Here is a 13,573-nt window from a genome sequence, read left to right as displayed (position 1 = left end):
ATTTAGTGTGTCTCATATCCTTTCTAATAATCTAATTCAAATACACTAAGATTTTTTTATACTTTCTTATAAAGGTTTTAATAGTTTTAATTTCTGTATGTAGGTATGATCCATTTAAAGCCAATTGTTATGAATGTTGTGTAGTAGGATTGAAGTTTGTTTTGGGTGTATGAATATCTTTTTTTTACCCAGGAGCATTTACTAGAAAGTCTATCCATTCTTCAATGAATTCTTTGTTAGTAATGAGTTGACTACTGACATGTGTGTCTTGGTTGGAGAGCATTTCAATAAGTCTTAATATCAGGTAGTGTAAATCATCCAACTTTGTTCTCTTCAAAATTATTTTGGCAATGCCAGGTCTTTTTCATTTTCATAAAGATTTTAGAATTTGAGTTAAAAATTCCTGTTGGTACTTTTGAAAGGGGGTCTAAATTCTTTACTCTCCTGTCTTGTCTCCCAAGGGCTAAGATTGTAGTCATGGAGTTTCTTTGACTCTCTAGGTTAATTTTAGGGACATTTAGTCATGATTCTATTGAGTCTCCCAATTCATGAACACTGTCTCTCTATCCAGGTCTCTAAATCCATTTATGAGAACCCTGATCTTTTTCTTTAGTCCCTCTGCTTCTTCTGGTCTGTCCCTGTTTATGTTCTGGTTGTTATGGATTCTCTCCTGCTCTGACAGTCCTCTTAGGATAAGATGTATATTCTTGATCTCCACACTGTAAGAAGATTCACCCTCTAACTATTGCTACTTACATTTTGACAAATTACCTCACATGCGTTTTGTGAGAGTTATTCTAACTATTTCAAGGCTTTTGAGATTATTATAGCAGTATTTTTTATTTAAAATTTTATTTGTCCTTAATCAGTATTCAGAAATTGTTTTTGCTTTGCTATATTGACTATTTCCTTTGACTCTATTAAATGCACTTACTAGTTCTAGTTGGAAGTTTTTAGTATATATAGAAGCTTAAAATGGAAAATTATGTTTTCTGTATATAAAGACAATTTCACCTTTTCCATTGCAAACTGATTCTTTTCTTTATTGATTGCATTGGTTTGAACCACAAGTAAAATATGAATGTAAGTGGAGAATAGACATCCAGACAATCCTTGAATTGTCCCTGTTTATATGGAAAAAACATCCAGTCTTTACTATTAAGCATGAAGTTAGCTTTAGGATTTTGCAAATGTTCTTTATCAGATTGAGTAACCTTATTGTTATTTGATAGGTATATTTATGCATAGATGTTGAATTTTTTATAATTTTTTTTCAAAAACTTCCCCATTTTACCTCAGTGCTCAGAATGCTGTTTTATTTATATTGTGTGTGTGTGTGTGTGTGTGTGTGTGTGTGTGTGTGTGTGAAAGAGAGAGAGAGAGAGAGAGAGAGAGAGAGAGAGAGAGAGAGAGAGAGAATGAATGAATTCAGGCTAGATATCTGAAAGGGTGAGGCCAAACCTCAAGTACTTGGAAGCATGAAATGGGCTGGGGAGCTTAGAGATGTTTGGGTATCAACTGTACTACATTTACCTATACTCTTCTTCAAATATTCATAAGATACTTGAGAAATAAACAACTCCCTTTTATAAATGGGGAGTGAATAAGGATGGAATTATTTAAAAGCTTATACACAACTGAGTAGTGGGGAAGCCCCAATTCATTACAAGACAATCATTAAGTTCATACAAAAAAAAATAGCTGCAAAGGAGGCTACTTACAGTATGATACGTTTAATGAAGTGTCACTCACATAATGAAAGAATAAGAAATCCATTTGATTTCCATGGAATGGATGCTATTCTTGGACTAACCACTGAACCACTAAGAAAAATAAATTCTTTTGCAATACTTGTCTTAGCTCTGACTTAGTTACTTTTCTATTTGTGTGATAAGGCGCCATGACTAAGGCAATTTATAAGAAAGTATTTAATTTGGGCTTACAATTTCAGGGGGTTAGAGTCTGTGATGGTGGCAGAAACAGCTGGGCTTACATATTTTATTTTATTATTTTGTGAGACAGGGTTTCTCTGTGTAGCCCTGGCTATCTTAGAACTCACTCTGTAGACCAGGCTATCCTCAAACTCAGAGATCCACCTGCCTCTGCCCCTTGAGTGCTGGGATTAAAGGTGTGTATCACCACCACCCAGCTGTGAGGTTACATCTTGATCAGCCAGGAGGGAGGGAGGGAGAGGGAGGGAGATGGAGGAGGGGGGGGGAGAGAGAGAGAGAGAGAGAGAGAGAGAGAGAGAGAGAGAGAGAGAGAGCAAACAAACAAACATACTAGAGTAGCATGAGTCTTTTGAAATCTCAAAGCCTGTCTCCAGTGACATACTTCCTCCAAGAAAGCCACACCTTCTAATCCTTCCCAGCAGTTCTACCAACCAGAGACCAACTATTCAAACAAATGAGCCTATGGGAAGCATTCTCATTAAACCACCACACTATGGTTAAGTTAAATTATACATTTAAGTTTTGGGTTTATAACCCTAAGGATTGGCTCATAGACAAAGCATAGACATTATTTTTGTTTATGTATCAAAATGAAAACATTCATCAACCTTGAAAAAAAATTTGAGGAAGTTAGAATGTGGGAGAGAAGTAAGACAACTTCAGACAAGGTTCACATTCTTATTTTCCAAATAGGACAGTTAAACCTTTGTGGGCCTCAGCTCCTCTCCTGTGAAATGAGAAACACGTTCTTACCACTGTGGTTGTTGTAAGAATAATGAGCACTGGCTGGTAAGGTGGCTCAGTGAGAAAAGGTTCTTGCTTCCAAACGTGAGAACCTGAGTTTGATCCACACTACTCAGGTGGTGGAAGGAGAGAACTGATGTTCTCTCTGTTGTGCTCTGACCTACATATATGTATCACATGCATGCCCACACATGTACATACACAAAATAAAAAATACATGTAAAGGGGGATTAAAGAACCCGTATTTAGGAAATGCCTAAAATTAAGTAGACACCTGACTCACTGCAGCGGAATCAAAGGAGGCAAGCATGGAGGTAGAAGGAAGTCAACCTTCACTGATGTGGGAGCAGCCTTGGCTTTAAAGTTATTCTATAAACACCCCCTTTCATGCAGAAGCTGTCACTGCCCAGAGGGCAAGGTGAGTGTGAATAACAAAAAGACAGAAGTTATGAACCCAGCATGGGATATTTGCGTGATGAGATATCTTCGTGATATCATCACCTGTATCTTGTTAGTTGAAAGCATTGAAACTCTGAGATGCTTCTTGACTCACCTAATACCATCCAGAAGTGACTAAGCCAGAGTTGAAACCAGGAACATTGCCTGCACTGAGCTGGGTGGCACAATGGATTAGATACCCTGGCTGAGCTCCTGGTGTCTGCTCTATACACGTTTCTAATGAATAGGCCCCTAGGTTTAATTAAGGAGAAAGGAGATTAATTGTTTCTCCCAACAGCTGCAAATTATTTACATTGCATTTGTGTTGATGGCTAATGAAAGAGCAAAGGAGGATAGGGACAGCCCAGGATGACTGTAATTCTTACAGAGTCCATAATGAAGTGCAGGTCTGAGCGACAAAATGTAAGAATGGATGAGCCTGCTGCCCCATGCATACCTGAAGTGGGCAGAGCTGCTCTTTGCTCTGAGCAAGATTCGGTCAGCAAAAGTGGATCTCAGGGGCTTAGACTTGAGACTAGCTGGGCATATATAAATCCCTGCTCCAGCAGACTGCCACTCAGTTGATTTGTGACTGCTGGAGAATGAGTGAGACAGAAGATGGCGGTGATTCAGGGTGGGGTTCTCCACCAATCCCGGGACAGCTCTTAAAAGAACTTTTGATGGACGATGGATTGGAAAAGGGAAGGGGCAACAGAATTAATCTCAAATCTCTAAGCCCTTGACTTTCCATGGCTACTGAAAACTTTCTATAATCCATTACAGTAATGTGGCATTCCGTGAACTTTCGCTGAAGAGCTGTGAACAAACACCTGCTCACCCTAGGTGGGGCACCAATGACAGGTCAAAGTAAAGATTCCATTCAAATCTAACCTGGTGAACTAATGGATTTATTGAGCTTACTTGCAGCAGCATAACTGAGGGGGTATTTACAGTTGTGTGTGACCCCCAAACCATCGTGTCACCAAAAAGTCTCACCTCAGCACAGATGAAGACTTCTTCATGGTTGCATAGATGAATTATCCCCTTCATTTAGTCTTCCATTCTCTGCTGTAGTATCTTTGGAGATCACATGGAGCTAGGGAAGAATCACATGCCACTGAGAGGGGTTATATGAGGGAATAGGAATCTTTGGTGAGGGTTTAATGACATACCTCCTATTAGGCAACCTCAGTAGACCCAACACGAAGAACTCTGAGGGTAGTTGCAGATGCTTTCATTTAGATGGTTATAGCTGTTATGCTATGAAGACAGTATTCTGCAATACAAGTGTTATATGCATGAAATAATGTATGTTTTTTGTGTTTGTAAATATTTATGGTATATGGTGAGGTGCTAAAAGTTTTATTTTTCTTGCCCATTATGAAACATAAACATGTAGTCCTCTTGAGATGTCACTCTTTGTAGAAGCCTTTTTCTTTACCATTTTTACAAGGATCCCCCCTATTTCATGGGTTGCTGTGAGGAACATATATGACCACAACTTTGACTCTTTGAAGTAGAGTGTGAGGGTTGGTCATATTAGTTTAATATGTTATTTTGCTTTTTAAAATATCTGCTTTGTCTTCTTAGTCCTGAAGATGTATGTTGGGGAATTAAAAGAAATCAAGAAGTTCACAATGCAAAGACTACTCTTGATGCTTATGTGGAGTGTTGAGTGGAGAGGGTAGGGTCTTTTCTTGGGAGATGAGCTAAAATACCTGTATAGATATCTAAATGGCATCATAGGGAACCAGAACAAAAATTAAGCAACACTCACCAAAGAGATGAATGGCAGAAATTGGATATTCACCAGAGATGTCTACATGTGAACATACAAAAACTTGTCACATCTTATCTCAAGCTTCTAGCCATTGTTGGTCCTTGTTAGTGTATTACAATTGCTTGGTAGTGTTCCTACACAGTGCCATAAACTAAATAATTTTAGAAAAATGGATATGTACTGTGTCACACTTTACATGCTTGACATCTAAAATAAAGATGTTGTAAGATCATGTTTCATCTGTACATCTGTACTCTGGGGAATGATCAGGTTGAAGTTTCCATCCTAGATAGTACCTAGTGGCTAGTAGAAGCACAACTCTGTTTGTGTGTGTGTGTGTGTGTGTGTGTGTGTGTGTGTGTGTGTTTTCATGGTGCTTGTACATGTCTCCTATCAGAGGAAGTCAGTGGTCAAACTTGAATGTCATCCCTCAGGAATTGCCCATCTTGTTATTTTATTTTATTTTTTACTTGCCAGGGTCTTTCATTAGGATCTGGTACTCGATTATAGGTTGAGTGTCCAGCAAGTCCCAGGAATCCACCTGTCTCTACCTCCCTAGCTCTGGGATTATAAGCATTGACCTCCATGCCTAGCATTTTACTTAAGAGCTGGGAATCAAATAGGTCTTAATGCTTATTCAGTAAGCACTTTACCAAAGGAGTTATTTCCTCAGGCCAGCTCCAATCTTCCATGGTGTGTTTCTTGCATGATTGGCTATCTCTGCATGAAAATGTCCCTTTTAATATGGACACCAGTCATAATCATTGAGGATCTACCCCAGTAGCCCCATTTTAAATAGATTACTGCTGTAAAGATTTCTTTCTAAATACAGACAAATATTGAGGTACTGGAGATCAGCACTGCAACCTACCTTTTAGGTGTACTGGCATTAAGTCTTTGTCATTTTAGATATATGTTTAAGTATATCAGTTGTTCATTAGATGATGTATGATTTGAGCTGGTCAATTTATTGAAGAGCAATTTTAATTGATGTATAACTTACACCAGTTGACTAGTCTTTAAATGATCAGAAAACACTCAGTGTTTGTTGCATATTGACCTATATATTGGGACTTGTGCATTTATGTTTTATCTGTGCATGTGTGTTAACCTACTAATGGTATCTGTGGATGGATCCAGTTAAGTTGAGGTCAGAATTCCCAGCACACACAGTATAATCTTCTGGTTTGTTGACTGATAACAGATTTTAATTCAGAATCACCTATTACTAGGTAACATTAGAAAATTTAACTTAATAATATTCATCTCTAGTGATGTTATCCCTTACCTTATGCGGGCCTGGGTGAATCATTAGGAGATCAATGCACATCTCTGAAGCTTCTCTACATATCAAGTGGGCTAATGTGTTTTATGACCTAGGTAGCTGGATGTGATTCTATGATGGGACAAATATGAAACATTGATAGAGAAATGATGATCTTTTTGTTTTACTTTCTAGTAAACAAACACAAGCCGTGGATCGAGACATCCTACCATGGAGTCATAACTGAGAACAATGACACAGTCATTTTGGACCCTCCACTGGTAGCCCTGGATAAAGATGCACCAGTGCCTTTTGCAGGTAAGATGATCGATTTCTTAGTGTGCTTGGGCTGGGCTTGCTCTGGAGGCCTCAGATGTGGAACCTCCACTATGCCCAGCTAGGATCTAAAAGCTACTGTTGCCACCCTGTGTGCAGAAGACCTGTGCTTTTCATGCTGTGTGTATCTTCTCATTGCTAATGTGGACTCTTTGTCTCTTTATGGTTATTCTCCTTCACATTTATTCCAGTGGATGATACACGTTCCTTTTTTGTGTGTTTGTTTTTGTTGTTTTGGTGGTTTTGATTTGTTTCGTTTTTTGAGACAAGGTCTCTCTATGTATCTCTAACTATCCGGGAACTTGCTATGTAGACCAGGCTGGCCTTGAACTCACAGAGATTAGTCTACCTCTGTCTCTGCCCTCCAAATGCTAGTTTTAAAGACACATGCCACATGCCAATTTTCCTTTTTTAAGAGGTGATAAATTGCTGAACTGACCTGTGGAGTTGGAGGAGATGGACTAGTGAAACTCCTTGGGGGAAATTTTGTTCCTAGAGAGATGGTCCATAGACATCATAAAATGTGGCAACTACTGTCTCCACCACCTACATACCACACAGGGACTTGTATCTTGGTAGATTGGCAAAAAAGGGGGAAATAAAAAAATATCCAAAAATACTTACTAAAGGCCAGATGAGATTGTGTCCTTGAGCTTTGTCATGAGTGTGGCTTTTACAGGAGGAATCTAAAGGCAGGTGCCCTTTGTGTCTTTTGGCTAGAAAGCTTTCTCACTGTCTTCAAGGCCATTAGTGCTCTCACCCTGACCTCCTGCAAAAGTCCTACCGCAGAAAGTGTGTGTAGGATACTACACTATCATCTGTTCCATGGATTTGGGAAAAGCCAAGGAATTGGGCAATGGCATGGGTAGGAGGCCTTAGACAAAGAATGTCTGAGGATGCCTGAATCTCGAGGAATATTGTTAACATTTTATAACTGTCAAGAGATAGACAGGAAATTTAATGAAGGTTTTCAAGACCTCTAGAAGATTGCTTTATGATCGATGGGTGCCAGGCAGGGGTTTTCACCATGCTGAAGTCTATTTCTTCTGACAGTTTGTCTGCTACATTATGAGCTACTTGGGCAGGAAAAAAAATGACTCTTTCCCACTTTAAAGAGAGATGCTCTGTGAAGGCCTTTTATTCATTACAGAAGATTATGATGGCAGGAGTGATGGGCTGGGTTAAACTCAGTGTGATGTGAAGGTAAGCCCATAAGCTTTCTTACAGAGGGGGAAAGACTCTCACAAGACTTCATCTTTATTTTATATAGAATGATAACTACCAAGGGCACCTAACTATGATTTCCAGGATGGTTAAGGTTGGGGAATCTTCAAACATCTTCCAAACGTCCTCCAAGCAAATGACACTTCGAAGAACTACTCTCATGCCATTTTTTTCTACAAAGGATGAAGTTCCACCCCTACCTTTCTTTGGCAGCCTAGAAATAATCTGCCTCACACTCTTCTGGACATAAGTAATATGGCAGTGAGGTTAACCAACACCTTTAGCCATGCCTCAAAATAAGATTTTTGAAGCAAATACCAAGCAAAATACTATGTTTGGGTCATGGAAATGTTTGGTTTGGCTTTCAACATATGCTTTAAAAATAGATATGACATTTAGAAACTGGTAGATTAGCCGGGCAGTGGTGGCGCACGCCTTTAATCCCAGCACTCGGGAGGCAGAGCCAGGCGGATCGCTGTGAGTTCGAGGCCAGCCTGGGCTACCAAGTGAGCTCCAGGAAAGGCGCAAAACTACGCAGAGAAACCTGTCTCGGAAAAAAAAAAAAAAAAAAAAAAAAAGAAACTGGTAGATTGATCATAAAATGCAAGATTCTGATTAATCTCAATGAATCAGATCTCAGATAGAGAGAGAACTGAGTCCCTCTCTCCCTCCCTCCCTCCCTCCCTCTCTCCTCCTCCCTCCCTTCCTTCCTTCATTCTCTGGAAGCAAAGTCTATCTGGGCTGGCTTGAAATTCAGTATAGAGTCCAGGCTGTCCTCAAACCTGTGGTCTCTGGCCATAGCCATTTGAGTGCTAGGATCATAAGTTTGTATCCTAACAGTCAGTTGACTGCCTCTTTCATCCGTGTGTGAACCCCAGCTTCCTCCCGGCACTTCATTTCACAGTGTATGCTTAGTCTTTCCCCTCCCTTTCTGGTGGCTGACCTCTCTTTCAAGCATAACAGAGTGAACTGCTGGCCAATTCCCAGGAAGTAACAGAGTGCTCTTCAGTCATTGTGGTGCTGGGAGGCTGAGGAGTTCAAAGAAGAGCAATGTGTCCGACTATTTGTTATTCCTACCCCTAATGGAATCCTCTTTTTGTCTGGTTATAAGCAAAGAATTGAGGTCTACAGCAAAGTGCCACACTCTCAAAGAGAGAGGACACAATAAAGAGAAATTTAAATCCAAGCAAATCTGATATTTGAGAGTTTATATGCACATCAGATTCCTTAGCTTCCTCATTTATTAGGGCTGACAGACAATTAAAAAATTCATCTGAGGATTCATCAGAAAATTTCTTAAGTTGAAGCCTCATCAAGTGCCTTAAACTTGAATTTGTATTTTATCAGATTTGCTCTCGCAGTTGTTCAGGCATGCTTTGAAACTAAGATTTGCCTCTCAGCCAAGCCCTGAGTAGCTATTTCCAACCAGAGACCATTTCTATACTCCACCTGTTATTTTTGCAGCTGCCTTAAAAAAATCTGGCTTAATGCATCAAAAATATAATCTGCCAAGCTCTTAAGAGTAAAAAATAAAGGTGCTTTTTACTATGGTCAAAGCTATTTTTCTTAGTATTATTTATGGCCAGCTGTAAGACAGGACACAGACACTAGCCATCCATCCAGCTACAGGTATTTATTTTAAAACATTTATCTTAAAAAGAAAATACTGAAGATTTATTTCAGATCCCTATCATTCTCATAAAATTGAAAAATTTATATCTGCCAGCTTCATCACCCTCCACGTCAACTGGAGATTTGGTCCCCCTTATCAAGTACTCCTGAGTTAAGGGTCACTTTTCCTGCCTTCTCCCTATACCTTTTCTTCCCCTTGAGTGGGTGAACTGAGCTATGCTCTGTGAAAGATCATTCCCTTTAAATCATTGTTTTTTACTTTATTTCTCTTATGTTCTCCTACCTTTTAGGATTTTTAGAAAAAAAATAATCTTCTATAAAAATTCTGTTAGAAAGTAACTTAGAATTATATGCTATTATAAGCAATGTTCATTTCAATAAAAAGAGAAGCATTTACTATAGAAAACATGGGAAGTCCTGTGAAGTACACACAAAAAGCATAAAGGGTACGTCTTCCCAGCACTAGAGACCATTAGCATTTCAGTAATATTATATTAATAATTGTTAAAATTATTATGCACCTTGCATATATATTAGAATTGAAGGTTACTGTTATTTTTAAAATCACATTAACACTATAAATATCCTAATGAATGTGCTAGACTTCACTTTTTTCCTATTGACAATTATTGTACCTATTTCCATTTCTATTTTGTTATAACACATTTGCCTTTCTGTGTCTACTGGTGGATGTATTTTCAATAGTACAATTAATTGGTCAAATATTTCCAAGCTCCTGAAACACATTTGATTGCTTTTAAAAAAAATGTAGGACTTTGTATTCCTATTCACACCATCTCAGTCCTTCTTTTCTGGCTCCCATATTGCTCACTCTAATGGTGATTTGGTGACAGTATGGCGGAGTAGCTGATTGTATCATCTTTAATAACATCATCTGTGAATGATGCAGGCTTTCCAGGCTTTTTGTTAGGATGAAATTTAAAGAATGTCTATACCGCATGTTCCAAATGTGGTGGGTGTTTAATAAATTGGAGTTTCCATCTGCAGCCTTTTATACATGCTCATTTCACAAAGGAAATGCCTGGTTGGCATTGAGGTGAAGCAACTTGCCCAGCATTCAAGGTGAACTTGAGGCAGAGACAGGAGTCTGTCTCCTGTAGGACACTGATTTGCCTGTCCCTGTGATCTTGCTTTGAATGGAGCAGCAAAACTTCCATGAGGCCTTAGCCAGTTCTATGAAACTTGCTTGACTCACTTCTCAACTCAGAGTCTTAGCTCTGTAGACTTGACCTTCTTCAATAATCAGACATAGAAAAATCCTCAAGTAACAATGGAAATCCCATCCATTGCAAGAAAAAAAAAATGATAATGAAAGCAAGCTGGGTGCACCACGAACTTATTAATTTCTACATGTGCCCCACTGAGGCCTGTTTGGAAACTGTGGAGACTTTTAAATTTGAAGGGAATTAGATTGCCTTTCAGAGATAATAGAACTACTACTCATTTGTCTACATTGGGCTAGTCTGGACTTGTCTCTTGTAAGAACAGGGCTGCAGAGGGTGATCAAGCATAATTGGCCGCTTTGTGGGCTGGGTGAGTCTCAGAAGGCTGCCCAGAAAATTGTCTGGAATATGATTTGACCTGGTTTGATTAGCTGGTCCCAGTGCTGGCTGTGGCAAGGACTGCTCTTTCTTTCGGGGTTAACTCCATTTCTCTTCCTATTCAGTTCAATGCTGCCTGTCACCTGCCTTCCTATCTGTGGGCCTGTCCAGGGACCTGGCTCCCACCTAGGGCTCAATAGGAGCCTAGTGACAGACAACATCAAAGGTTTATTTGGCCATGGTATCTTATAGTAAGCAGGGAAAGCAGAGGTCATAGCATTATTATTTCTGTTATTTTTAGATTGATGGACATCATTGTATGCTTTAAAATTTTAAGTTGCAATCATCAATATAGTGTATAACATTTAAATTAAATAAGTGGCAAATATATTACCTCACGTAGTGTGATGATTAGTGTTGTCAAATTGACAAAACCTGGAATCACCTGGGAGATGGATCTTTGAACTTGCCTATGAGGGATTTTCTTAACTGAGATACCTGAAGTAGGAGGGTGGCACCATTTCCTGGGCTAAACCCTGAACTGAATAAAAAGGAGAGAGGAAGATGAAGAACACAAGTACACAGTTTGCTCTGTTTCCTGACTACGGATGTCACGTAGACCGCTGGATCAAGCTCCTGCCACTGTGATTTCAGTGCAAGATGGACTGTTAACCTGGAACTGTGGGTCTCTCTCTTTAAATTGCTTTTGTCAGAGTATTTTATTGCGGGGACAGAAAAGAAACTGAGATGCATAGCTGTCCTCCTTTAGTGATCGGCTATCACAGCCAGTCCTTCTCCAAGAGTATGTATATTATTGCAAACTATAGTCACCTTGCTCTACAGTAGATCTCTTAATGTACTATTTCTATTACACTAAAGTTGTGTATCCTCCAAACAACATCCCCTCAACCCCTCCAGCCTCTGGGGACCACCATTATATTCTCTACATCTGATATCAGCATTCTTTAGATTCCACCAAAGAGGGAATCAGCTGCATTCGTCTATTTTTGCTGGCTTCTGTCCCTCACCAGACACACATGGTTTTGCATCTAGGCTCTGCACTTGCTAACTTTGTAATCCTGGTGTTGTCACTAAACTCTTCCATGGGAATGTTTATAATGGAGGCATTCACAGCACCTACTCCGGGGATTAATATGTGGATATAATTAGATATTAATGAAAAGTGCCTAGAGCCCTGTCTGGCAGACAGAAAGTGCCCAATAAATCATAGTTGTGTTAGTCATAGCAGTGGTAATGATGAGAGTCATCAGAGTAATTGTGATTCTTGTTATCATCAATAAGCTGCAAGTGTTTGCTTCCTTTTTGGTTGATTACAATGGTGCAATTATAATCTGGGATGATGATGATAAAGGAAAGGAGAAACATAACTCTAGAGTCTGTTCTAAGGCTTGATACAGTCACCCAATCAGACTGTTGTTTTGATTCCTCAGTGGCATGGTGGTGTGGGAGCAACCAGCTAAATTATATAGTTTGAAGATTGTATACAACTCCATAAATAAATATCAGCTATCCGGGAATAAATGTCTTCACATTCTACCCATAATTTATCCCTGTGGAATAATCTATTGAGAGCTACATTTTCAAAGAATTGCAAACCACATGCCCCTTTATTATAAATGCACACATACACACATGTGTGTCTGCCGTTCAATCTATTACAATTTAATTCTCACCAGCCTGGGAAGCAGGGGGACATCTATTATGATTCTGTTTTGCAAGTAAGAAAATGGGGGACTTTAGGAAATTTTGTGAACTCCCCAAGTCCAGGCTCTCTGGCTGCAGGCCTCACCTTCTCTCCACTCTCTCCATTGTCCATTGTTGCAGGCTGCTCTTTCTGGCTCTAAAAGATCTGCATGGCATCAGACACAGCATTACTAAATGTCAATCTCATGCTAGGTTCTTCCCTTATGACTTCTTTTTTTTTTTCCTTTTTCTGATCATTACAAGAAGAAACTTAGTTTCCAGGTTCAAATCATCACCACTACCTCCTCTATCTGACAGGCTCTTCCTTTGGTGAAGCAGGACCAAGCTCTACCATGGAGCCTTTTATAGACAACATCAAACTGAAGTTTTCATAGCATTCTGTTGTATTTTGGGTAGGCCAGTGTCTATCAAGGTAAGTATTACTGCTATTCATTTCTGGCATTTTCCTTTTAAACACCCATTGAGTTTTTTAAGAATCCTACCTCAAAAAAAAACACACAAACAAATAATGTTTCAGTGGCTTACAGAAGCCTAAGTCAGTCAAGAGCTCTGTGATGGGATACAAGGGACACAGTAGATCATCAACCTCATCTAGAGGGTTGCCCTCATCTGGTGTCCTCAGGAAAGGCTGCAGGACCCCAGCCACCTTCAGTCCATGTTGCCCTGTGGTATTCTAACATCTAGTGCTGGCAACATAAATGTATGTATGCATTAATAATTAATGGAAAAGGAGGCTGTGAATTCGAAAAGGACACCCAGCAATATGTCCCTGGGCTAAGTAGTGACTGGCTTCAGCCCTAGGTTAGATCTTTTCCCTCCCTGCCAAGAACTGGGTTCAGACCTATCTAGAGTCCACAACTGGGGCTACTTCCTCAGACCTCACAGAGTTAAAATCTAGAATAAGTCAGGAAAACAT

At 39.5% G+C, this 13,573-nt stretch overlaps 1 protein-coding gene across 1 annotated transcript in view; it reads left to right on the top strand.

Annotated features, from left to right (window-relative positions):
• Clstn2 (calsyntenin 2) overlaps positions 1-13,573 on the top strand; it is a 611,344-nt gene that overhangs the window by 224,524 nt on the left and 373,247 nt on the right. The window contains exon 2 of the mRNA XM_028866060.1: positions 6,374-6,496. Within this exon, the coding sequence (XP_028721893.1) occupies positions 6,374-6,496 (123 nt within the window). The remainder of the gene's footprint in view (positions 1-6,373; positions 6,497-13,573) is intronic.

The sequence above is a fragment of the Peromyscus leucopus genome, chromosome 7 (genome assembly GCF_004664715.2).
Source record: "Peromyscus leucopus breed LL Stock chromosome 7, UCI_PerLeu_2.1, whole genome shotgun sequence".
Classification (NCBI taxonomy): Eukaryota; Metazoa; Chordata; class Mammalia; order Rodentia; family Cricetidae; genus Peromyscus; species Peromyscus leucopus.
This window is presented reverse-complemented; position numbering and strand designations above follow the sequence as displayed.